The 27,962-nt window shown below is 37.2% G+C and overlaps 1 protein-coding gene across 1 annotated transcript in view; it reads right to left on the reverse strand.

Moving 5' to 3' along the window:
• Positions 1-27,962, reverse strand: part of REV3L (REV3 like, DNA directed polymerase zeta catalytic subunit) — a 119,568-nt gene that overhangs the window by 30,187 nt on the left and 61,419 nt on the right. The window contains exons 6-18 of the mRNA XM_034060307.1: positions 25,076-25,170; positions 24,430-24,534; positions 23,395-23,479; positions 23,156-23,308; positions 22,740-22,861; positions 19,931-20,165; positions 15,982-16,121; positions 8,835-13,038; positions 7,472-8,454; positions 6,817-6,899; positions 5,652-5,777; positions 3,967-4,159; positions 1,486-1,597 (exon numbers count right to left, since the gene is read on the reverse strand). Coding sequence (XP_033916198.1) covers positions 1,486-1,597; positions 3,967-4,159; positions 5,652-5,777; positions 6,817-6,899; positions 7,472-8,454; positions 8,835-13,038; positions 15,982-16,121; positions 19,931-20,165; positions 22,740-22,861; positions 23,156-23,308; positions 23,395-23,479; positions 24,430-24,534; positions 25,076-25,170 — 6,636 coding nt within the window. The remainder of the gene's footprint in view (positions 1-1,485; positions 1,598-3,966; positions 4,160-5,651; positions 5,778-6,816; positions 6,900-7,471; positions 8,455-8,834; positions 13,039-15,981; positions 16,122-19,930; positions 20,166-22,739; positions 22,862-23,155; positions 23,309-23,394; positions 23,480-24,429; positions 24,535-25,075; positions 25,171-27,962) is intronic.

Genomic DNA, 27,962 nt, shown 5'->3' on the forward strand with positions numbered 1-27,962 from the left:
TCTCTTTTGCTGAGGCTACAGAAAATAAAGGGGGAAAAGCACAGCAAACTGTAGATGTGGTCTAAGTTTTAAAAATATGTTTGTTGAGAGTTCAGCAAAAGTCTGGTTCATTAAGTAGTATTGCATAGAGGGGAGAAGGAAGTAGACTAAGATGATGACAGCAGTCTGCCTCTCCATTAATAGATCAAATTTTTTATCTTTCAGGAATACAAGTTAACTAAATCTTTGCAGGCACGCTAGCAGAGTGTTGAAAGAGAAGATCTTTTAAGAAGAGACTTCTCAGACAGCAACCTTGGTACATTCCCTTGAAGTACTATAAAAATTGCATGCTTTTTTTCATTCCATAATGCCTTCAATATGTACAGATGAAGATGACTTCTGTTCTTCAGTGATAAATACATATTCTAACTGCTGAGTTCTCTCTTACTCTTTATGTACTATTACTTTTTAAACTTCCATGTTAACTGAGAGAATTCTTCATTTATTGGCAGTTTCTCATTCTCAGTAATTTTCCTAAGTTTGATGGAGCACTAGATTTCCAAGAAAGAGAAAAATAAAATTATGTTCCTTACCTGAATTTTGTCTTTTCTGAACAGGGATCTGCTGCTCTGTCAGGACCCACCCTGTGTTGGTTGCATTCAGCAACTCTTTTTGTATTCTGGCTTCATGGGCTTGGTCAATGCCTTTCTCATCAGAGGTTTTCTGGTTGGAGAGAGAAAGAATTGCAAATGTACTCTGCCTAGTACAGATTTTTTCTTGTGCCTCTATCACCACTCAGCAGGGTGACTCAGAGTTTAAATCTGTTTATTTTTCCTTGCAATTTTACAACTTTGCACCTCTGACAGTAGGGCCTGGAGAGACAGACATCTGTGGTTCCACCTACTCACCAGCTGAGAGGGCTACCAAACAGGCTTCCCAGCCTTGGTGGAGACGGGGAAACCAGCAGTTTTCCAAGTCTGATGGAGCAGGTGATTTCCATTCAGAGAAGACAAAACTAATGAAGGAAACTGATTTTTCAACTACTGGTTGTTTAAATCTGTCAATACTAGTTTCAGTACCATGTAGGGTTTTCTCTGTCTTGCCTCAGAGGCCCTAGAAAAAATCTTCCCATCTGAGGGGTTTTCTACAGCTCTCAGCATTGTTAGTATCTACTGCTCTTAAAGTTTCAAAGAGATGTGTAATGAATTCTGGGATTAACAGGAAAGGTTATAAGTTAAAGAAGATTACTTATACGGCTGATTAGTTTCAAGACTGTAACTCAGCTGCTTAGGAGGATCTGAATGCTCGTGCTGTCAGAGAAAAGGAAAAGCAAAAAGTATTTTTATGTGAAAGACCATCATGCTTGTCCACTCTAGAAATAAGCCTTTGAGGGAAACAACAACAACATCAACAAAAACCAGTATTTGAGAGACTGGCAAGGGTTGAAGGAACAAAATCTGCTGTACCAAGCCTGAAAAATAAAAGCAGAACGTACAGATATGCTACCTTTTTACAATATTCACTACTTCCTGGAAAAGAGTTCTTTCATCAGTAGCGTAACTGACTTCTAGTCCTGTAACTCCAGATCTTGTGAGCAAGGGGGCTTGGTCTCTGCTCCCTAGAAAATAAAGTAAAAAAACATCATTACAATTTAGAAGTCATTCATTCATCCATCCATTACTTCAACCAACAATATTGCTTTAGAATAAAACATACAACTGAAAAGAAGTACGGAATGCAACCTATTTTTATCTTTAATGTTAGTGATTACCACAATTAATTTCATGGACTTGTCTTGTTCCTCTTGGGTGGAAAAGTTTGGTTTCTTTTCCACTTTGTAAAATTCTACCAGAGCGGTATCTTGCACAAATTCTCTGATATAAATTTGATTCAAGAGAAATATCACCATTTTCCAGGTACAAGAGTCCAGCTATTAGAATATTATTTTTGAATACGAAATATTGCAGGACCACAGTTTTCATGCAAAATACATACTTTAATTGTTAGCTGAGAGCCCTGCTTTGCAAAATGCTTTGAAGAATGAAAATACTACACAGCGATAATATAGTTCTTTTTTTGGTATATTTCTTTAAAAATTCTGTTAAGTTACTAATAGCAATGGTAAACATGAGCAACTGCTCACTTAGGGCATGTTAAGAGTGTCTACATTGATAAATGTGTGAATAGCTAAATTTGTGTGCATGTAGGAACTCAGCATTTGCCTTCCATATAAAAAAACCCTTCTTTACTAGTATGCAACACATACTGCGTGTTTTCATTTTCTTTATACAACAGACAGTAATATCTCTGATTAAGGCAACAATCTGGAGTTTTTAAAAGGCATTCTACCTCTATTCTTAAGAACTCGGTAATTGAAAAAGTGTGCTTTTGGAAATAAATTGAGTACTGTAACTTACAAAGCAATAATAATACAAAAAGGGGGGGAAAAAAGGTGTTTCTCAATGTCAAGTCACTCCAGAGGGAACTCAAAAGTTCTAACCAAGAAAATATTAACAGCACACATCGCTTAAAGGAAGGAATGGCACAATAACATTCAAACATGTCACTTTCTTTCACTAAGAAACCCAGATCAGAACCTCTGGCTTTAAAAAATATTGTTGGACCTCTTTTCAGAGAGCTTTTTCTTGATAATCTATCAGTGGCACACACCTAGGGAGCCGTAGAGGCTATACTGTGGAAAGTTTCACTTAGTAAGATAGTAACAAGCATATAATACCACAAAAAACTTCACTGAGAATAATAAGAACTTAGCTTAACATGATACAGTCTCTACAATACTTTGAAAAATAAAGTGGTTAAAAGAAGGAACTGTTGCCTTAATGCTGAATTTATTTTTGGTAGGTTTTCTCTACACTTAGATTTTAGACAGTATTTTGTGGTTTAATACACATTGACAATGCCAAAGAAACCCTGAAAGAAAGAGGACTTTTGGTTTTGGGTATTTTATTTGGTTGTTTTTTTCTTTTACTAGCCTAAACCAGTGGTACTCAACCTTTAACAGCTGGAGAGCCACTTCTTTATTAAATGGAGTTGTAGAGCACCATAAAAATCAAATATCACCAGTGTGATTTTTCTTCCATCATGACACTTCAATGTGTGATGATGCCGCCTCAACATCATCACATATTGATACATCACGACATGACACATCAGCATCCTCTCTCCCAGCAGCATTCTGTTTTCAACCCCTTCTGGCTGCTAGGAAGGAGTGGGGTGGAGGGGTAGAAGGGGCAAAAGGGCGAGTTTTTCCCCATTCTGCCCCACAGCTGCTGGGTGGGAGGTGATCTCTACTCTTACCTGTGGGGGGATCCCAGCAGCTCCTTTTCTTTCCCCCTATGGGAGGGGGAACTTCAGCGACTCCCACACTGCTGGTCCATTTGCTCAGTGCTCCCCGCGCTGCCTGATAGAGTGGAGCGCCGATCAGACGCCTACATTGCGAGAGCCGCCTGTAGGGCCATGAAGAGCCACATCCGGCTCTAGAGCCACAGGTTGAGTATCACTGGTCTAAACAAAGCCAAAAAGGTACAATAGAATAAGGGCCCCTGTTTAGATCCTAAAAGGATCAGATAAAACCACAAAAATAACCCTTAAGTAAAATATAAAACATACTGTCTTGCTTTTAACATTTTCTACTTGCAGCTATCCAGCAACTTGAGTAGGAAACTGAAGGCAGGTTTTCCTCTTTATACTTTTAGAACACTGCAGGAGCTTGTCCACAAGTAGGCAAACATAGATAATTCTGCACGTATGTATGTTATTTGTGGTTTACAGCCCATGCAATAGTTCTTTAAAGATATAAGCAGGAAAATTCTATGTTTAATATGGCCATTCATCCAACAGTCAACAAGACAAAATTAAATGAGCTACATAGTAATATAGATACTCGATTATATTTTGCTTGCTACTGTTTGATTACTATGAAATAAGTATTTCTGTAAAATATGGTAAGAAAAAAGAAATAAGAACCTTGGCTTGAGAGTGTCCTGTCTGCATCAATCACTATAGCACCAGTGATTTCTTTTTTATCAGTATTTGGCAGTGCTGTGTCTGAAGAGATGCAATAGAATAAAGCACAGATTGGATCAAATTCTGGGTCTGGTTCCAAATCTCGTCTGGTTCGAGCATGTAACTCCATACTGATGAGGGTAAGGTGCTGGACCTACCAAAAAAATAAATACAGTAAGTTAGTGTGCTTTGGAGCTTTCTTAAAAAAAATTAAGAGGACATTATTAGCAGATATTTATATGGTCACTTTATACTGTAACTAAGAGGTCACGCCAGAAAATTAAACATGCATCTCTGGATCTCACTTTTTGGCAAAAACATTACCTTACAAAAAATATTAATTACATTTTTATGCACAATTGAGTATTTGTTTCTGAATATTATCTTCTTCTACTAAAAGCAGAAAATACAAACAGAAATGTTCAACAATTGTAAATTCCTATGTTTTCAAACAGCTTTGCATATTAAGCTGAATTAAGTTTCCAGACAGATCTAGAATAAGAATCACGGTTGGTCTTTATCCTCCTTTCCCTCCCTCACCCAAGACATGCAAACTAGCTTGAAGGCTAAGTCACTTATAAGAAGATATGAAGAATACCTATCTTTCCCTTCACTGGCATTAATTAACTTCCACATCATATTGCCACAGCTTTTTGAAGAATGGTTGGCATTAAGAAAATGCTAATCCCTACAAATTATACAGTTTTGTGTCTATAATAAATACTGTAGTATTTAATATTATGTCAAAGCTATGTTGTTGCTCTATTGTCTTGCATAATATAGTTGATAATGTGGACTAATGGGCAAATTGGAAGGATGAAAAGGAAGAAGTTACAAATACTTCTGAGTAAGCAAAGTGCCTGGGGGCAACCTGATTTCCTCTAGATTTTCATTCTATATCACTACAGCCATCACTGAAATGAAATTTTATTACCAAGCTCTATCTCCATTTCCTGCAAAATCATCAGATTCTTGTGGCTTCTCCTATGTCATCAAGTTGGTGCATAAAACTGCTATCTCCCCATCTCATCTGTAAATTTGTCACTGTAAATTGGTGACTGTTTGGGAGCGCACACATGCTGGCTGGCCAGCTAGCAGCCAAACACAGCAGTACAATTTTCACACTGAATCTCTTTCTCCGGCACCAATTTTGATCTATCTTCCCAGACTAACCACTGATCTACATGAAATATGTAGAGATACTCACTGAGGCATGTACCAGTTTGTTAGATGTAGTAGAAACTGGCCAACAGGTGCAGAAGATAGCATGTAGAGCTACCAGGCAGGTCTGACTGATGTCAGACGCCTTGTTTCTTAATGAAACAATCCATGAAAGTTTTGGTCAGCTAGTTTTTCCAGTAATGTTTATATACAAACTTTACTAGCTCTTCCTTCTCATTTTTCTCATATTTGTATTTTTTAAAGGAAAATTTACCCCCTTCTCAACAAAAATGCTGTGAAATTTAAATCAATCTTACTAAATAAAGGTATTTGGAGATCAAGCTTAAACTAGCAGAGGACTTAAAGCTGCAGCCATCACACACTGATTATGTCAGGCAGGGACCAAGGAGAAAAAGATTTTTAAATCCTGCCATTACAAAACTGGTCTGATTAACTATCATTTTATAAAATAACATGTAAGTTACCTCATGTAAAGATTTGGCTTCCTGCAGGTTTTCCACACTGACTTTAAAACCGTAGGTATTATTTAAAGTTGGTCCTTCAATCTGAGAAGTATCTTTCTTTGGAGCACCAAGGGCAGCAAACTGATTCTTAGTGAGGGGAGAGAAGGGAAAGAAAAAAGGCATAGTGTAATACTAGAAAAACTACAGGTTGCTATATTCAGATGCAATATTCAAAACAAATTTGTCAATGAAAATGTAAATAATATGCTACAGTTACTAAAAATGGCTTTCACTACCTAAAGTAATTTTTCAACAAGGAAACAACAGCTGTATCTTTCTGCCTTTTAGGAATAATTTTAATGAAACCTCATACTAAAGCAATAGACAGTTTGAAAATCCCACAAAAATCCACATATATTGGCTTACTTAGAAGCCTGAGGATAGAGGAACCAGCAAATCTCTATTCCCTCTTGAGCAACAATTCATCAAAATCCTCCGTTTCAGTCACCATTTAAGTCACTGAATTGAGGGTACACTTAAGTACCCAACTGAACTGAGTGAATATTGAGAACAAATGAAAAGACTATTGGGTCATTTTCATAATGCACCTTGCCTACCATTCCCTTTCCAATGTGGGAAACAGAAATATTGTTAAGGGAAAACATGTGAGCCTGATAATTTTATGCAATTCATTCCCTCTCTACTCTGTCAGCATATCAGTGCTATCCACTGCCTATGTTGCTTTCAGAAAATGCTTAGAATGTTGTCTGAAAATTAATACACACAGAAACACAGGAATATACATGTCTATCTGTACGTAGAAAAGGGAAAATAAAAATATAAAAGGTATATAAAAAACCCTATAAAAGGTATATAGAAGGGAAATCCCAATAGAATTTAAAAGGGATGTAGCTAAAAGAGCAAAACATTCTCCTCACAGTCTCTTTAGTACCTCACTACCCTAAAGCATAGAACATATTTATGATACCCAGCTTTGCCACCCCACAACTCATCCTAGCTCTGAGTGTACACTGATTCTACAGCAATTGCACCCTACCATGTTAAATGTATTTTCAAGATCTTGACAGCAAAAGAAAAACAAAAAAAAACAACATAGGAGAAACAGAATGGAAAATTGTACGTGTGGCATAATAAAAATATAACTGTACATAAAATCTTAATTTACCTTCATTTGTGTGGTTAGAAGTACTCTGCGAAGACCATCAGTATTATTTCCCCTCTTGTGGCTTAGTTTCTGGGCTTTTGGTTCTGTAAACATACGTGAGTGCAAAACTGCTTAGCCTCATTAATATTGCCTACACATTAAACAACATTTTAGAAAAAACCAAAGGCATTTGGTTAACTTTATAAACAAATATTATATTAAAACATATACAACTTCATTCTCTGTCCAATCCAAAGCACAATTATTTCAATTTGATATCTATGGACACTTACAAGGCCAGTAAGTTACCAAGCCTCACATGACTACCATCTTAATACTGCAATGCTATTCACACTCTGCATTTAGATTATGTTTGAAAAAGTGCAAGCAAAGTAATAAAAAAGATTTCAAAATCGTACAAATAAGATATACTTTGATTTAATTTTTAAGCAGCACTTCAGAGTTCAGATACTAGAGACCATCACAAAGCAAAAGGATGCTTCTATACTTTTTTCATAACACAGTAGTTACTTAAACAATAATGCAAAGGCCTTTTACTTTCCAAAACTAGCTTTCAACTTATTTTTGTGGAGATATAATTCTCATTATGTCAAAAGAAATACAATGTCCTATTCAGATTCTTTTCTGTATCATTAGAATCATTCAATCAATTTACCTGTGGATAAAGGAGTAAACCCAAGAACTTCAGGCACTCTATCTTGATTTTTCCTCTGCACAATAGGAGTACTATGTAGGCAAATAGATTCAGAATTTCCAGGATCTTCATTAACTGGAAATGGAGATGTGGCACAAGATGTCCTAATGTCCTCATGGGTGGATGGAGAGTTTTGTGCACTTCCCACAGGTACTACATCATTTCCTTCCACAGATGACAAAATAATATCCTGACTTTTCCACTCTGTGTCTTCTAATCTGGACTGCTTGGGATCTGGAGATGCTACTTGCTGCCAAGGAGGAAGTACTGGAGAATCTGGTGAACTGTAATTGACATAATAATCTTCCTCCTCCTCCTCCTTATCATGTTCTAGTGTTGAATTAACAAGTGTCTTGCTTTCAGATGGAGTTTTATTAGAGTCCATGTAATTTTTAGTATTCACATAAGTTCCTATAGTGTTTATAGACTTATCACAGGTTTCCTTGGTTTGTGTTTCTGTATTCTCTGCCACAGCAGCAGCATTATTCTTTGTAGGCGAAACAGGTCTTTCATCTTCCAGACTTGATAAATTAAAATCTTTAGCTGCTTTTACTACTTGTATAGATTTCTCTTCAGACAACACTACAGAGCTGAAATTCTCATCTGCCTTTGCCAGCTCGGCAGCATGAGTTTTAGGCAATTTCTTGAAATGTTCATACTCTTCTTTGGCATGAAGCCATATCTGAACTTGCTGTTGGCTTGGAGCACACTTGCATGGCATTATGACTATTTTTTTATCTTCGCTAATTTTATGGCTATTACTTTCTCTTTTATTAACAGTAGAGTGACCATAACGAGGAGGAGACCCTGGTCTAGGGCTTTCTGTCATTGCTGAAAATGCAGTCTTCCAGAGCCGTAGACCTTCTAACGAGAAGTCCCCCTCAAATTCAAGCAGGTCATTTGGAAGCCTAGTTTCCACTGTGAGAAGCCGTCCTCCAATCTCCCTGTGAAGAAAATAGTTTGAGTTATTGTTTTACTCTCAATTGCATTACAGGCAATTTAGAGCAAAACAGTCCTCAAGATGATATACAGGCAGAATCTTGCTAACTAGTTTTTGCACTATGCAATTCCTTTGGGCAGTGTCTTCCTTTTACAAACCCAAGCAGACACATTCCCACTTACTACAGTACTATGAAGCAATAAAAAACTGAAGTGTCAAGAATGAAAAATGGGTATTTGCACGGGAAGTTCAGTAATTTTCAACTTCAAATGTACTGGTATCAGATGGGATCTTTCATGCATCTGCATAAAATTGTTTACAAGAATAAATTAAATTTAGTATAATCACAAGCATATGTAGACAGAAATGTATTTAACACAGTACCTTGGCTTTTCTGGAGCATCTGAAGGATTGCTACAAAATGGTTCTTGATAAACTGTTTCTGCGAGATCATGATCCAGTAAAGTTGCCATGATTTCTTCACGACTGGGTGGGGACATGAGAGGCTTAAGAATGTGAGCGGTCCGAGGTGTAAAACTTCCATTCTTTGACTGTGAGGGAGAACTGGTTGATCTTGGTGAACTATCTGGAGTTGGGGTTAGTGCCTCATTGTTTCTTGAAACATGCAGTTCTAAATCCTCAGAAGCTGCATCTATAAGATCACCATCAGGAGAGGATAAAACTGATGTAAAAGAGGTATTAACTGAATCAAGTGGTTGACAGGGTTCAAAAGTGGTTTCTTTTCTAATGTGGCTTTGAATCCAGTCTGAAGTGGTTGGCTGGGGAAGGTTAAGAAATCTCTCTTTATTACCTGTATTTCTGTTCAATTTAAATTTTTCATTTAAACAAACCTCAGTCTCTTGTGTACGAAAGGTATCGATGGAACTAGACCTAGAAGTTGAAGGATGAACATTTTTCCTCCATTGGCTATGGCAGTGGTTCTCATTATTATCCAGTGAGGTTTTCTCAAAAAGCTCAGGGCTCAGGGAACCAGTCCGTATCCATTTACTTGTGCTTGGAGAATGCTGCTTTTGTTCCTCAGATTTCTGGTCATTATGACACACAAAGTCATTTTCTGCTGTTTGTCCAGAACCAAGATCTTGAATTGCATCACTCAAGAATTTCTGGGGCAAATTTTGATCTGCTGGGACAAACTGGCTTGCAGAATAAAAACTGCAAAATCCAGTTTGTCCTATAGCATTAATATCAAAGTTGTAACTGTGGTCTGGAGACAAGCTATCTTCAAGCGAGTAGCAGCTTTCAAAACCAGGGTCTGAAAAAAAAATGGGGCTGTCATCAGACACAGAGTGATCGATGCGACTACTGCTCTGCTGGCTTAATGACTCAATTTTTGAAAGTTTTGCTGTTTTTTCTTTAGGTTTTGTGCTCCTGGGAGCCCGAGATTTTCTTGGCGATGTGACAGACCGCGACCTTTTGATTGCCTTATTCTGCTCAAGAGGGCATGGTATACTCCTGCTCAGCTGTGTTTTAGTGGGCAATGGCTGCTGTGTAACATTAGCATTCTGAGCTTTCTGCTGTCTCTTCTGGAGCAACTCCTTCAAAACAGCTAGCCCAGACTGTCCTTCACTGAATGCTGACGGGGCTACTATAGTCCTGTTTTTATACTGGGTGATGGGTTTTGGTTGCATGGTTGTTTCTGGCAGAGACCTTTGTTTTACTGTTTCAGGTTTAAAATGTGACATATCCAAAATAAATCCTCTCTGGTTTTGATCCCAATTTAACTGTTTCACAGGACTCTTTAAAGATGTTACAAAACAGTTCTTAGGCAACTGAAGTGGCCCAGGGCTTTCCTCAGATGACTTAAGCATAGAAGAACAAGGATCAGAATGCTTGGATGCCTCTGGTAAGCAAAAAATCTGCTGTTGATTATTGTCTTTACAATGCAAATAGTTAGTGGCGTGTAACTGATCCATCTTCGCTGTGTCCAAAGAGTCACGAGTTTCATTTAATTTCCCAGCTGGTGGTAAATATCTGTTTTGTAAATTTTTTGTCTCTTCTGCTTTTGCAGAAGTCTTATCTTTAGAGATGCGTGTGTTCTGCATTACCTGAGTTGTGTGATTAGATGGATCAAATATGTTTTGAATGACAGCAGAATCCTTCATTCTAAATACAGCACTTTGAGTCCTGGGCCTTTGAGAGCTCATTTTTGGTACTTCCCTTCCAGATGCCACAGGAGTAGATGTGAAAGATGAATGAGGGTCTTCTTGTGAAGCAGGTGCACGCTGTGCATCTACAGGCTTATCAATTTCCATCAAAGAATGAAAACAGCCTGATGAATTACCCTGTGCATCAGCTGCTGAGGGGATCTGTGCTGATGGTAGATATCCGGCAGAATAGCCAGGAAGAGGACTGTCTTTCCAGTTATGAAGCGGCTGCAAGTTTGCAGAGTTGTAAGAAATCTCAGGCAGATCTTGATGTTTCAGCACAAACTTTACCTCCGCAGTAGAGTTAGCATTTCCTTTTTCATGTTTAAATACAACACGCTTTCTTGAGGTTGTTTTTTCAACTGTTTTTTGTCTTTGTTTTCTCGGTTTCTTCTTTACATCATCTGCTGTTTTATCAGTCTGATTGATTTTTTTCTTTTTCTTAGTAGATACAGTGGGGCTAGCAAATTTCTTTTTACATTTCTTAACCTGAGTTTTTGCTCGACTATTTTTTCCTGTGCTAGAATTAACATTCTTGCTGCTGTACATATTTGGCCCCCTATTAAATAAAGCTTCTCTCTCCAGGTTGGTCAAAATTTCTTCTGCTTTTGGATCAGTGGGAGACCAGCAGCGAGGGGGAGATGTGTTTACTGGGCTTGTGCTTCTCTCAGAAAGAAAACCTAACTTAGACATAACATCACTATAGTTATAGTCACAGTCTTCAGCTTCAGCATTGTAGGATGGTGAAGGAGGAGAAAGAATTGTATGAGTCCTTTTTCTGAAAGATAAAGTTCTTTTAATATTTTTACTACCTGTTTTTTGTGGCTTTCCAGCTTTTTTCTTGGTTGACTTATGTTTTGCTTTCCTTTTGTGACTTTTCTTTGGTGTTAGTGGATAAATAGGATATTTGGTTGCAGGAGAGTCAGGAACTTTAGGCCAGAAGTCCTTTAAAGGTGCAAGCTTTTTATATAAGTTCATCTTTTCCTCTGTGAGTACTACTCTTTCCTCACTAGAATCTACTTTCCCTAGTTTAACAAGCATATTTTTTCTCCCTCTAAATCTATTGATGATAATATATTTAATAATAACAGGTGGCAATTTTTTTGAAAGTTTTCTACGCTTTCGAGACTTCTGAGACCCATCCAAACTTTCAACACCTTCTATCATTTGAGGTAGATTAATTTTTGAGTTGTGTGCGACAAAGCTTGATTCACTGTCTTCAGTCTCATAATTTACCTTTCGTTTTGTTCTGAGTGTATATTTATTCCCACATAATCCAAATGACTGCTCAGTTTCAAGAGATCCATCTGCAAACTGACAGTCAGTATAATTAGCAGTACTTGCAGGCATTTTGTTTTCAAAAGCTTCAAGAGGAACTTGAACAAAGTCACTAGGTAAAGCACTATCCTTATCAGGAATGTTACTACAAGCATTACCTTGTGTATAGCAGCTTTCCTTCACTGATACAACATCATTTACACTTAAGGGCTCCTGATGATTGATAAAATTATGCTTCTTTTTATTCAGCTTAAACCTGGACTGTTTGTTGCCTTGCTGTAACTTGTATGTCACAGGAGCTAACTTCTGGGGTCGACTGAGACAATTAGAAAGAACAACACTAGGAAAGAACATATAATGTGCTGCTTGTTGACTGAGGCTTGGCTTTTCTGCCTTATGCTCCTGAAATTCTTCATACCTAATTTTAAGCTTATTAAGGCCACCTTCATCAGTGTTATTTTCAAGTGAATGTACCACAGTTCGACTGCCTCCTGAACAAGACACCAACTCACAATTTTCTGTAACTGCTGCTGGAAAAAAACTATTTATACTTGCACTGCTGGATTTTTCATTTACTTCAGAGGACATTTTACCTTTGGAATGGCTGGAGTGGCTCAAATCAGAAAAGTTAAATAAGTTTTTATTCAACATGCTGTCACCAATGTGGCGGCCCACATGCATAAAAGAGACATCCTTTTCAGCCTTTCTGATGCTAGTATACTTCCTACTAGGTATCTGTCTGCTCACTGATGAAATATCATCTTCATACTCAAAAATATTTTCACATGAAGGAACTGGGAGAGTATCTTTCTTGTTACTCTCTTTGTGAGAGTTTTCTGCATGTGTACTACTGCTGAATGGAGTTGGATATTTTGCTGAGTAAGTGCTTTCTTTTGTAAGAGAATGGACTGAAAGTTCAGGTCTTGTTTCTGTGTTTGGTTGTGAGAGGTCTTCTACTAAATCTTCATTATTCAGAACATGGTTAGAAAGGGCACTTGTGTGTTTACACTGAAAAGTAATTTTAGCAGAAGATGGGGGTTCTAGCGTAGCAGCATCTTTGTGAAAGATTGAGGTCTTTACAGACATTTTGCTTGTTGCAATGACGGAGGAGTGAGTTCGAGAACTTTCATTATTCAAAGGATTGTCTGAAATGGAAGACAAGCAATTTTACTCTAGTTTTTCTGTAAAAAAAAAACCCAACCAAACAAAACCCCCTAGGGCATCAACCATTTTAATTACACTTCCCTGAAAGTCCTCACACCCAAAGAAGAAAAGAACCCAACCCTCTTCTAAATCACATGGCATTTACAATCATGACAACAACAGATCCTGAGTACATGATCTGATTTATCAAAAAACATGTTGTTGGCACATTTGTGTCTCAGCTGTTCTGTCAGTTACTCCTAAATGGTAGGCTTACAATTGCTAAAGATTTCATGCTGGTTTTCTGAAAGAAGGCTTCTAAAATCACTTTCAGGTAACTAAATACAGATTGATTTCTACAAAAGCTTGTATCCTGCTTTGTCCCTGAGAAGTATGAATACTCATTGGCTCTGAAAAAAACAAAGAACTTTAATGACCTTCCCTCTACAGAAAGCTAAAGTACTATCTAACACCATGGCAAGGGCGTTGTAATGTTTGTATTTGTTCTGTGCACTAAGTACACATAGTTTGCTGTACTTTTATGAAGCAGAGCAATCCACTACCTATTCAGGTGTTTATGCAACGAGCTCACACCATTAAGTTATATCATGACTTCATATCCATGCACTAACATTCCCACACAGATCTGCAACCAGCATGTGATGCAGTAACTGTCCTGTGCAGACTCATCACATGACACCTGGGACAACTTCAGTCTCTTTTGCTAATACTTTTACCACATTTCCTGCAGGATAAGTGTGCACAGGCAGGTGGTAAGTAACAACAACTGCTTTGCAGCAGCTATGTGCTTGCTCATAACCATGATGAACATCAAGTAATTTGAAAGTGTTTGTTCCTGTGCAGAGGGTCAGTTACCACAGAGCTCCTGGCACACAGCAAATTGTTCATGTGTCCACATCTTTAGCTGAAATGAAGTGGGGATAGGAGTTATGAAACATGCCGTATGACCTGGAAGCACATACTGCATGCTGTCATACCAGACAGGGGATCCTTTGGACCTTTACCGTAAGTCTCAACCAATTTGGGGATTATTTTAGATTCATGCTACCTTCAGCTTGCCGATATATTTGTTGCCAGGTGAGAAAAATAAAAGGAAGTCTCAATCTGTTTCTAATCACATTTTCTAATGTTTACACAGAGTCCCTGAGATGTGAAACACAGCTGGGAGACGCTGACTATGATTCTTTGAGGGTAGAATTCCACACAAAGAATGAGGATGATTAACAGGAAACCAAGAAAATAGGAGTTGGGTGAAATGTCAATGAACGCTTGGAAGATACATGACTATTCGGATAAAAAAATTGCAAAAATACTTGTCCATCAGTCAGATACTATGGACACAGATTCATGTGTGGATAAGCATTTTCTAATTTAGAGGAATGGAGACCCGAGATCTATTTTGAATTTACTGTTATCTCCTATCAAAAGAGGTTGATGTAAAACTTCATAGTAATAAGCTTATTTTGACATTCTTCTTCTACATGTGGTATTTCATATACTTAAAATATTCTAAAATTTAAACAAGGATTTAAGATACAGTTTCATTAGACAGATGCATTTCTTTTTCCATTAAATTACAAAGTACTGCAAATAAGTAAATTACAATTGTACATTTTGTAAAACCAAATAATATTAGTAGTACCAAATCACCTATTAACCCTAAGACTACACCCACAAAGGTAAAGGAAAAAGCAAACTTCAATGCTTTAAAAAGTGAGCACAAAAGAACAGCTATGGTTGTCTATATAATGAGATCATATAACTTGCTTTGTCTAATAAGGAATTGCTAATAGATGTATTAAGATGTATGTATTCTATATACTACTAGATGATGTTTGTTATTTTTGCCAAATAGCTTCAAAAGGCATAAACTAATACAGATATTTAGTAAAATATTACACTTCTGCTCTAAAGAGCAAATGCAATGATAGGAAGTTAAGCACATGCATGAACACAAGCAAAATTTTACATTAACCAGTCTGAACTACAGATTAAAAATAAAGCTTCTATACAAGGCGATGTTAACCACAAATCCAAAATTTTAAAGGCAATTAAGTATGACTAATATGACATTTCTAAATAAAGAAGAATTACTGCTGATTAGATGAAGAAGAAAAGTGAACCTAATATTGAGAAAACCTGGAAACAGATACATACTTTTCCCTCAAGAGATCCATACATCTATCACTATTTTGCTCAACAGCAAAAGATTATATAATTGTGGACTGTCTAATGAAACCAGCAGTAATATTTATATATTTGCGTAACCTCAAAGTGTGCATTCTATTAACTCAGGTTAGTTGATAAAAGACAGCAAGTTACAGATGTAATATTTTTTATAGATTTTGAAAGGCAGTTGGTTTCTTCTGCATCAGCTTTGCCACTGCATAGTTTTAACTCATGCAATCCCCAGATGTGAGCATGCAATCTGTTAAATGAAATATAGGCTCAACCGAAGGCTCACTATATTTAAGAATGTGTGACAAACAACTGCAAAGCAAAAAGCCATTTAAATTTGCACAGTAATACATATACTATTAACAATTAAATCCTAGCAGGATAAATGATCCTACAGAATCATTAATTTTAATATCATATTTCCATAACAAACTAACAGAAAAATACCTCTTGCAACAAGGTAACTATCTTTTCCATAAGAATAATGAGACAATGCCCATTTTTCATCATTAATACAATAGGAAAAGCAGATTCTTGTAATTCTAGAGGGCATTGAGATTAAAACATTTTTGACTAATAAGGAGGATGTTAAGGGCCTGCTTATGCAATCTTTTGAGAGCATTTCCTTCCAACTGAAACAAGAATTGAAAAAGATGAATACTTTTGAGAATCAGCAAACTGATCTGAAAACAAACTACAACCCAGGTAATAATTCACTTTCCAAAGCTGTTTTTCTATTTACTTACCACCATTTTCATCTGCAGTCCCATCTAACTGAGGTATAGAGAGATTAGTAAGGAGCATACTGTTACCACTCCACTCCATTTCTTCCTCTGAAGATGAATCCTCTTCTGTTGAACTTCGATGCACATTTTTGCCAGCTGACCTAGAGAAAACAAAGGTACTATTTAATGCACAATACTTCTCTTACAAAATACCAATAGCCATGGGGAGCCTTAAAATCAAAGGGGTGTGGTGTAATTTGGGGAAGCAAATTGAAACAAAAATTGTTATAGTTCTCACGGAGAAACTCAAGATATTATTAAGTGTTACTATTTTAAGAGGCAACAGTGGTAGTCAACTATTTAACAACTACAGACAAACCCAGCAGGATTCACTAGCTTAAGAAGTTAGGGGAGAAAACATTTAGATGCTTAATTTTATTTCAATTTTACTGGAATTTCATTTCATTCTTTCTTTGTTTTTTTTAAGGAAACTTTGCTTTATTATTATTATAAGTATTGTGAGAATTCTCCCTCTTGGCAGGCTTAACTAAAGCACAACCACCAAAACAATGTTTGTTTCCATCGTTCTTTCAACATTCTGAAGTTGCTGTTGCTAATACTTCAGTGTTTTTTTCAAAGTTAACTGACCTACACTGCCATTTTTACAGTCATAAATCGCTGAGGGAAAAAAAAAAACCACAAAAAAAAGGGAAATCTACAGAGAAAAGCTTGTATGAAGTCTCCAGGTTTTTAAGTTTTTAAGGTGGTATGGCTTTATGGGGGAGGTGAGAAGTAAAATATAGAAAAACTCCAACACCAAACCCCATGTTATATTATAACTCTAGAAGCACTTAGGAACTCCATTTTTTCTTCTTTAAAATGAAGTGTGAGATGGATGCAATTCTTCATAGAAATAAGCTATTCTATGGCTAAAAGAGAGAAATCCAGATAAATGTCAAGGAACTGAGATTGGGGGGTGTGCATTTTGGTTTTTGTTTGTTAAGATGCAACTTGATATATTAGAACATTATTGTGTAGTACCTTAGAAGGCATAAATACAAACGTTTTGAAGTTACAGGAAGGAAAATCCACAATAATTTAAATACAGTCTACTTTTGAAGATCTCTTTATCTGCAGAGTTCAACGAGAACATAAACTGTATGCATCATAACACCACAGACACCTCAATGTGCTCAACACTCTGCCAACAAAGATCAAACCATGTTTATAAGTTCAGGAACAATATGCTCAAATACGGCTATATGATTTCCAGACTAACTCAAGTCTGGAAGGAACAGGACTTGGAAGAGACGCCAACCAACAAGCACAGCTAGGTATGCAGTAGCCATGACCAAAGTAAGCTTAATTCTCCCTCTTCTATGTTCCCAAAACATGGAAAAGCACAGTGCAAAGACATTCAGCTCTATATGCAAATGAATACCAAACTTGGGAGAGCAATCAATACTCTTGTGAGTAAGGGCTGCTATTCCGATTGATCTCAGTACAGTTGGGAATGAGCTGACAGCAACCTCATAGACATCAAAAGAAGACAAATCCATTAAGTCGCACAAATGGGATTAAATGAACCCATGCACTGCTACAGGCAGGGAAAGTGCTGGCTAGAAAGTGGCTTTGCAGAAAAACATGCAAAAACCTTGGTGGACAACACCACTGAGAGTATGCAGTGTGCCTTTGTAGCAAAGGAGGCCAGTTGCATCTTTGGCTGTGACTGCCAGACTGTAGCCATTTTCAGCAGTTGTGAGGCTGCATCTGGAGTATTGTGCTCAGTTTTGGGCATCCCACTACAAACTGGAACAAATCCAGCAGAGGTGAGCATCAGGGTGACTGGGGGCTGGAACACATAATGTCTAAGGAGAGGGCTAGGGAACAGGATTTATTTGGCCTCCATAAAAAAACTAAAAGGAGATCCTGTTGCACTTGTCAAGTATCCAATGAGGGAGTGTAAAGAATATGAAACCCAATTCAGAGGTTTCCAGCGACATAAGGGCCATGAGCATAGGGCTGCCTTGGGGAACGTTATGTACAATGAAAACATTCTTCATTATGAGGGTGTTCAAACACCGCAACGTTGCTTATGTGGACCGTGCAATCCCTGCCTTTGGATGTACTCAAACCCTGACCAGACAAGGGCCTGAGCACTGATCTATTCAAGCTGCTTTGACCAGGGCACTGGACTACGTAGCGTGTAGATGTTTCTTCCAACCTGAGTAATGATATAATCCTCTCCATGAAGCAAACCTTTGTCAACATTAGTAAACCTATTCAGGCCGGAGATTTTGATTTTTCTACATTCAAGTCCATCAGTTTAGATTCTAAGAAAATCTGTGCAACAGCATGATGCCCATACATGAACTAGTCCAGATCCTGATGGGCTTTTTTTTCTAGTTCAGCATAAATCAAACCCAAGCCATTTAATTCACTCAGTAGGGTGTTGCTGCTCCTCATTATCTCAATATATTTTTTGGTATAATGAAAGACTGGTGAACACCCAATAACAGAATAGTGATAATATGGATAAAGTAGGATGCATTAGGAAGCAGTACAGGTAGAATGAGCCTGAGCAGAATAAGGCTGGATCCCTTGTCAGACTCAGACTAGCTCTTTATGCATAAGCAAAATCATGCAGGGGCAGAGATAATCAATGCTCTTTTCTGAAATCAGTCCAAACTCTGCAGAGATCACATTGAAACAAAGCTCGTAATTCCCTCTGAACATGAGCTGACTTCCTGTGGAGGCACCTGCTACATTCTCCCTACTACTTTCTGTGTGGGACTGAGATGCAAGCACATATGAGCAAGTTATTAATGAGCCAACTCGTAAGTCTGCTGAGTTTTTAAACAGGATTCTTCACTGCATAAAAGCGATTAATTGCTTAAGGACCCTACCTGAATCCTGAAGTCATGCCCATACATAGCTCTGCCTGAGCCAATAAACTCTGCAAGATATAAGCTGGTTTTACACAGATACTACCACTAAACTAAAGATTAACGTCAAGTGTTTTAGATGTAAATTCCAACTTTTCAGACTACTGTGAAGGAAAAAACCCAAAGCAAATCAAAGGTCAGAAAGGAAAACTAGCTTTAGAGATTAATTCTGTCTAGAACTAGAAGACTAATAATCTATTATTAGTTCTGATTCTGTTACAACTTTTCTGTATGTCTTTATGAAAGAAAAGATTAAATATTTCTATGCCTCTCTTGGTCTCTAAATCCTAGTGTAATTACTATTTCCGATGGGGGAAAAAATCCATAAATATCAAAATGTTATGTCTGGGAAATCTTTCAACCAGAATTATGAATACCAGAATGTCTGCCCAAAGCAGGTGTGAGGAGAAACTGGATATAGCTGCTTTCAACACCTGTCAGTGCAGACTGCACAAAAAGGTCATTACAACCTGAGAAGGTGTTCCAAGAATCTTGGCCTTAAAAATATTCAAGCTGCTGACCTTTAGCAGTCCAGCAGACTGAGCAACATTCATGTTTTGATTAAAGCTTTGAGCATGGAAACAAACGGGTGTTTTTCTCAGGCCTCTGGGTCAGTCTTCCTAAGAATACTTCCTAAATACTCACTTAGGTAAAAGTTACAGGCACATGAGATATACATTAACGTTTATACTACATGCAAGGTGTGACCTTAAAAGGAGATTACAACTAAAGATTTTTGTATCTGGATTTCTAGAACAAAAAAAAAAAATCTATTCATTTTTTCCTCAAACAGCAAACAAGAAGCTTAGGTCTAGCCAAACCTGAACATTTAATCTTTATTTACGTATAAAACTGACAATTCACAGCATCATCTGAACAACTACTTTCTATCCTAAGATCTGCATAGATTTTTCCAGAGCCATCTCTACAGCTCACAGGACTCATAGCATACTTGAAAACAGGGTGGGAGGGAGGAAGGATCTGGCAGAAAAGAACATATTAAAAAATAAAACTGCATATTATACCTTCTTTTTGGCCCAGGCTCTTCAATGCTACTGTCCCACCGCTGGGACATTAACAAGCTAAGTTCCATTTCTTCTTTCTCACACTGTGGCTCATTTTCTTCATCATCACTGTTCTGAGAATTTTGACAGTTTCCAAGAGAGTGATGGTGAGAGAGTGTTTTGTGATGTCCCATCTGATATCCATCACTCTCCAACCCAGCCAAGAGATCAATCATGGCCTCATCAGCAGTGTTCACTGCAAAAAAATCACAAACAAACCCATACAAATAGAATCTGTATTTTGTTCCACTTGTAAATGGCTAGTTACAGTCTACCAGTAAAAAAACCAAAAGCCCTTCAACATTTAAAAATTTGCTGGTTTGTTACTGTCTAAAGCAAGGCAGGCTACATAATCAAAGCTCTTTCAATATTTTTTCAAGGTTTATGACTTGTTATCTTTTCTAGCTCTTTACCTAGAAACTTTACAACTTTTTCTTTTATATATTTGCCCTCTTCTTCTGAAGGCAAATACACTAAGTGTAGTACATTTAGTGGAAGCACTTATCTCTCCTCTCTCTCTCCACCCTATTACCTTCTCACATAAAGTAAAGCTGCACTCTTCCTTTTTATTTCAGCATGAGTGCCAGTTTCTGAAGCATCACTGCCTTCTCTTGCTTTCACCATTTCAATGGCTGCATTAACACTGTTGAGTACTTCTCTGCGTATCACTTGGAAAATTTTCAATCACTGCATCTCATGAAAGGTGGTGATTTTGATCAACAAGTTCTTTCCATCTGTCCTTTATAATGTTATTTAACTTCATCTCCCCTTTCTTCTTACTGCAGCCTACTCTTTTCCTAGGTTCCTCTAAACACTCAGTTTACCTGATATCACTCCTCCCTTAAATTTTATTTTTTAATTTCCTTTATTTGAACCAAGCTTAGACTGACTCATGCACTTGCTTTTTCATTCTTTATCTCTTATGCATCCTTCCAAGTTGCATTTTTTTCTCACTCTCCTCCTGCTTATTTTTCATCTGATCTCATAAACAATTTATGATCTACCAGGGATCTTTGCTACTTCTCTTTCCTTCTCCTCTGGCTGAAGGACTACAATCTCTACTTTCCTTCCTCAGGATATATCATATGATTTACAGTGACCCTGAGAATCATTTAGAATAGGTCTCAACATTGATGAGGAAGGCATTTTCTATATTTTACAAAGGCTTCATAAGACACCATGCATTTAGAATGGAAATCACTCCCTTTGCCAGAGTTCTGAATTAACCCACTTTCAATTGTACTTTCTGTTCTTGACTCCTTTGCCCTTTATTAGGTCCATCATTAAATTCCAACCTTCACTTCCCATTAATATGAACCTTGTTGTGTACTTCAAAGCAGGAGCAGCAGTGCACTTCACAGTGACACTGAAACTCTACAAAGGCAAAGTAAAGACTAGTCTATGCTATGACAAAGCATAAGAGACGCAGAGATGCAGCACGTGAACTTATGGTCACACAAGACACCAGCAATGTGTAGCCCTGTGTTAAAAAGTGTGGGGCAAAAGAAGTCATAAGATCTCCATTCGAGTACCTAATCACTGGGCAATTTCAAGATTCCTATTCAGTTGAGCAAATCAAACACACAGTTGTAAAATGCACCCTATATATTATTTTACCCACTTCTCAACCTGAGTACAACCTTCTTCCAACCCCTCCAAACCCAAAGATAAACCAATGCTCATGTTTCCCAGCTTCCATATAAATTCTTTACTTATAGTTCTCCTGCTAAATCAAAATCCTTGCCTATAAAACTTCCATAACCAAAATCTTGCCTACTTCCTGTAAAAGAAAACAGCACTGAAAAATACTCCTAATCTCACTCCATTCTCTCCTTTCTTTGCAAGAAAAGATTGTATATTGCTGTATATTCTATTGCCCATAGACATATATTGTTGCTCATATTGTATCTTGCTGTCCATGCACGTATTCATATCATGTATGTATCAAAAGCACTGGAGGCTATGGGTTTTAGATACTCCCCTGACCTCATTTTATATCAACTGTAGTGCATATTAACATTATATCTGATGCTTAAATAAGAATATATATAGAGAGAATACAGAGATAGCATGAACCATGTATTTTTAACCTCATTTAGAGTATTTGAACTATTTCTACCTGAAGTAGCTGTCATGCAAGTTCCTTTGTTGTGTTATTTTATTGTTGTTTCCTCCTCATGCCATCCACATTTGTTTACTATCATAGGTTTTCTCCCCCTCTTTAATGTTTTTCTTCTTGTTTCTTTGACTTCAACCATTCTTTTGTATCCATAAATTTTGGGCAATGTTCTCCTGCAACTTGCCTCTCAATATCAGACTACTCATTTCCCAGTATCTTCAGACAGCTGAGCTTCTAAAGGTAGCCCTGCTCACTACTGTAACTGTAAGAAAGAAGTGGTAACTGAAAGGCTGTCATGGAGAGACAGTCAAAATCTTACTTATTCTGACAGTTTTAGTCCTATAACCCTAGGAGCATAAGAGCAATACCCATAAGAGACTGCATTGAGTTGACCTGGCAAAAGGACAAGCTTAGCAAACCAGTAATGCACAGTAGCCTCTGCAAATACACTGTTCTGGCAACATTTTTTGAAAACATAAGGTGCGGTTCTTTTGGTGGTAGTGGTAGGCTGTGTGTGTGTGAAGTCTCAGTTTGCTTGACAAACTCCCTGAGGTAAAATACTTTCTTTCATGACTGGTAACTAACTGAATACAACAAAGATGGTGGAACAATAAAACAGCCTGGAAGGAAAGACATTCCAGTCATACTCACTAAAAACTGGAGTCTGACTCAGTCTTTGAGATAAAGGCTGAAAGCTCTGACTGTTCTCCACAATGTTTAAAATTGCTTCTTCATTAATAAGTGCTTCCTCTTCTTTATCAGTGTGCATCCTACTGGATTCTTTAAAAGAAAAACAAAAAGAGAAAGGATAAAACTTCGAACAGTCACAGACTTCAATACATTATGAAAGCAAGCTACTTTAAAATGTATTTTACTATTCAAGTATCTTTCCATTATTTGCTACAGCAACTTTATAAAAGCTTACTCTAATAATGATGAAAATAAAAGCAAAAGTACTTCTCATTTTTCATAGCAGACAATCAGATCCTCCTTGGCTTACTTCTGCTAAGAGTATAAACAGCTGAAGCATAAGATTTATGCCTAAACAATTAAGCTATTAAAAATACTCACCTTTGTTCATCTTTTTATCTTTATGCACTTCTACCATATTAGCTGGTGTACACTGAAAGGCTTCAGGAGAAAGTACCTCAGAATGTAGTGTTAGCTCAGCAGAGAACTCCTCTGATCCATTACTGTAGTCCACTGATCCTGACAACGTTCTAGTTAATTGAAAACCAATTTTTAAATGCATATTTAAGGTTTGCATAGAATACTATAATTTTATGACAAATGGCTAAACACTTACACAGAGAAGTCATTTTGCTTGAGGATTTCTTTAAGCCTCTTCTGAAAAAATTTTTCACTCTCTGTTGCTGGCACAAATCCACGGTCTTTAAAATTTGAAAAATATTTGTTATTCAGTTTTACTTTGACCTCTCAACACAGAGTGCAGCGATAATTACTAATTCTATTAGGAAATAGCTCAGAAATGAAGTGCCTGCTCATTTTCAGTGACAAATTTGAGGGCTGAGTTTTCAAGTGTATTTAAAAACTTTAAAGTACTTCACATACTCCCACTGATCTCATTTGCAACTGTAAGTTTCAACAGCATTTACAAATCATGTTGCAATTACACCAAGGTGAGCATCCAGGAAAAGAACAAATAGTGAACAATTTTGAAAAGTCTGGTTTATGCATCATGAACAACATTGCCCAAAAATGCATTAAAAAAAACCCACAGTCAGAAAGCGCTTTGCCTTAGCCAGGAACCTGCCTCTTTCCTCCTTGCAATTCTCTGGCTTACTTGCCAAATATCATTCATAATTTAAAAGAAATGTGGCCCAGGTTCTGCACAGAAGAGCTCTGCTCATTATGCAAATAATTTGCAGAACAGTCTTCCCTGTGCAATGAATTTTACATAAAAATACAGGGATCTGTCCATCCTTTACGAATTTTCATCTAACATCACCTTAGCTATAATTGCACAGAAATTCAAAGGAACTGCCCTTGTGCTTATAATACTATGGAAAGCTTCAGGATAAGAGATTTACTTTTGCCAGTATTTAAACATTTAAATGTTCTCCATCATAAATCATCACGAACTTATCTGTCATTATCATTCACTTTGCCTCAAATACTTTGCAACTAGCTGAAGCATGATGTTTTTAGATTAGGTTATCTGTCTTGCATACAGTGGGCAATGAGTAAATTTGGAGATGAAAAAACAGCACATCTAGGAAGCCCTCAAACTTGATACACCAATGAAATTCTACCCCATTTGCTTCTCAAAGTTCTTGACGAACAGCTGCAAAATTTATTTATTAATTTTTTTTTTTTTTACCTTGTGACTCAGGTGACTTAATCTGAGAAGATTCACATTTCTCTCTCAGTCTTTGCTTTTCATCCTCCCATATAGCTTGCAAACCAGGGTTCTTGCCAATCTGGGCTGAAATATAAAACAGTACATGAAGGGAAGTCTGACCATGTGATGCAGCATCCTTGCCCGCAAATTAGATTCTCACACTCTTCATCTGTTTTGTCATTCTAAGCTGTAAATTTTTTATTTGCAATTCTTGCCTTACTCTAATATTCAGTATTATGTAAAAGTTAAGGTGTAGCTTTGTTTTCTAGATCTTCTGCTCATTAATCTAGATCATTGGTTTTTGCTGGTCTTTTCACCAAGTATGTGTGTATGCATGTACAGATAGATGTATGTTGCTATTTCGGTTACTCTCCTTATAGGTCTGAAGTCTTTTGTTTATGCATTACCAAAAATGTCTTTCTATTGCTCTGACAATAGGCTATTCTTATAACCTGTTTTCTTTCTGAGTTAATTTAACTTTTTTTTTTTCTAAGTATAAATTTGTAGATCAACAATTCACCAACACTGAAAACTGGATTGTGGCTTAACTGAGATGAGCCTTAAAATAAAGATGACAATGGAGTTCCTGTCCTAAAACATTTTGCAGGGAAAGTTAACACTTCACCTTCAACATCCAGTTGATTTAAAATGTCAGCAGCTACTGCATCCACCTCCAATTCACAGGTACTTCGGGGCTCAACACCCTTCAACATTAAAGAACTGTGACAACATAAATACCACAGGTTAATTTTATCAGTACATTGATTTTGAAACATGCATCATAACTGTTTTCTATCTGGGCTAACATTGAAAATATTTCAGGGGGGATGGGGATGAGTATCTAAGTACAGAAATAGCAGTTCTCATCCTCATCTGCAAGTCCTTAAATTAACCGTCATATTCAGATCTAGTTATATAAGAAATTTGTATCTTCAATTTAAAGGCTTTTTCTTTTGAGAGAAGAGAAAGAAGTAGTAAACAACTCTAAGTACTACAGCAATTCTGATAACGTTCTCCTCCTCAAATACAAGATGAAATGTTCAACAGAACTCAGCCAATAGGACCATCTGTGTTCACATGATCATGTACCCAGAAAACATAGTGCCAAGAATCTCTCTCTCTTATTCACAATGCAATGCAAAACAGTTAAACATTTCCGACCCGGGAACTAAAGCAAAAAACTTATTTATTTATTTATTAATTATTTTTTTTAATTTAGTTAGTTAGGGGGCTCAGGGGTAGCCTGGTGACTATAAACAGAGCATCCCAAACACAAGCAGAACTAAGGGTAACAGGCTTGGATAGTCTTAAATTCTAAAAACAGGTTCAAACTTGTTGTATAATGATCTGATCATCTTCCTGCTGTGCCTTTTCAGACCTGCTAAGGTCAGTGGCTTTTCACCTGTTGCTGTCAGTGAACTAATATTAAGGAGTCCATGGAGGAAACTAAAAGAGAAATCTTCTCCCAGGTTTATGTGGAAGTCTGTTTATGCTTGTAAAATTTTTAGGGAACCATAGAAAGTCCCCTGAAAACTCCCCGTCGTTAAAATAATATTCTTCAGGACACTTTGTCTAGGTTAATTAACTGGTGACTTACAATATCCACTTGTATTCCTACATTCCCTGACATATACAGAGCCTCAGACATCTCAGTATGGAATCTAAGATTTAATTTCAGTGCCATCTATAAGCTTTGAACAGAAGTCACTATAGCACAAGGAAGTAGTAGTGATGTAATTAAAAGATGGATATCCCTGACACCTTCTTTGAAAACTGATTGAAAGCAGCCCTGTGAAGAAGGGCTTGGGGATACTGATGGATGGAAAGCTGGACATTAACCGGTAGTGTGCACTCACAGCCAGAAAACCAACCGTATCTTGGGCTGCATCCAAAGAAGCATGACCAGCAGATTAAGGGAGGTAATTTTCCTCCTCTGCTCTGCTCTGGTGAGATCCCACCTGGAGTACTGTGTACAGGTCTGGAGTCCCCAGTGCAAGAAAGATATGGACTTGTTGGAGAGTGTCCAGAGGAAGGCCACAAAAATGATCAGAGGGATGGAGCACCTCTCCTGTGAGGAAAGGCTGAGAAAGTTGGGGTTGTTTGGCCTGGAGAAGAGAAGGCTCTGGGAAATACCTAAAGGGAGCCACCAAGAAAAGTGGAGAGGGACTTTTTACAAGGGCCTGTATTGACAGGAAAAGGGAGGATAGTTTTAAAATGAAAAAGGGTAGATTTACATTTAATTTGTATTGCTAGTGCAATTGCTCAGCTGATGCATATCTTGACTTCTGTAGTAAGAAAGAAATATTCTTCTTTGTAAGGCTGATAGTGTTTACTATGATAACCTCAACCTCTCTACAGTACACAGCTTTCAAGAATCATCTTTGCTCTCCTCCTGTATCACACTATAATAGTGGAGTTTTTATTGGAAAATAAAATCCTGTCTTATGCACAACATAAAATGGAGAAACAAAAGAGAAATCTCAGCAACTGGATTTTTAATAGAGTGAAGGATAAGAAAAAAAAGAATAGGCAATTAGGAAATTCCTGACTCTTAACATTTTGAAAGCTTATAGCTTAAAAGCATGGAAAGCAAAGTTTACAGAATAATTTCTTGGCAGCCATACTTTTAAAACTTGTGATGCCACATTTTGTGGCTACATTAATACAGTAAATGTATTTCTTGCTACATGCACATGTGTGTTTCATTCAATTGCAGGACAAGGCGGCAGAGCAGGATATTTCTTTATTCTAAACATCCAAAAATAACCTGGCAGAAGTTGTGAAGTACTTATCATGTAGAACACATTAATGACTTTAAAATGCTATGTATTAATATATGATCACTAATCCCTCCAGTCAGCAGTACTGTTTCAGAGTTATTATGAGAATTAAGAGAGCAAACATGTAATTCCCAAACCAAAGCAGGTCAGCCTTTTAGCAGAATTAGACTGCCCACACCCTAATGCACATTTAAGGACAATCCATTGCCATCACTTCCCTCCCTTCCCAATCACACCGTCAGCTGAGAAACAGTATGATCAAAATGCATAATTTTCACATCACACGCTTTGGGTGCTCATATTCAAAGCATTCAAACAGAGCCTGCCTGCATGACAGGCAACAGGAACTGCAGGCAAGCTGAAACTTGCACTTTGATCACATAACGAGGAAGAACTGGGAGACCACTGGGAAACAAGAATGAAGGAGGCAGAAAAAAACCCCTACCTGTTCCCTTCATGAAATCAAACCATTTGATTTGAACAAGTGAAAAGGGACCACAATACACAATGGCTGTTGGTACCAGAAATCTGGTCAAGATCTGTCTTTGACTTGTTTGGTAGATACAACAGCAAAGCTCTAAGCTTTCTACTTTCACCAATTTCCTCTTTTAAAAGTATCTAATTAAAAAAAAAAAGAGTGTGGAGACAAAAAGAAAGATCTTGAAAAGTTAAGACAAAATAAACCTTTAGCATCAGTGACATATTTTTGAATAGTCTGATGACTAAGGCCAT

This window comes from Melopsittacus undulatus, chromosome 3, assembly GCF_012275295.1.
Source record: "Melopsittacus undulatus isolate bMelUnd1 chromosome 3, bMelUnd1.mat.Z, whole genome shotgun sequence".
Classification (NCBI taxonomy): Eukaryota; Metazoa; Chordata; class Aves; order Psittaciformes; family Psittaculidae; genus Melopsittacus; species Melopsittacus undulatus.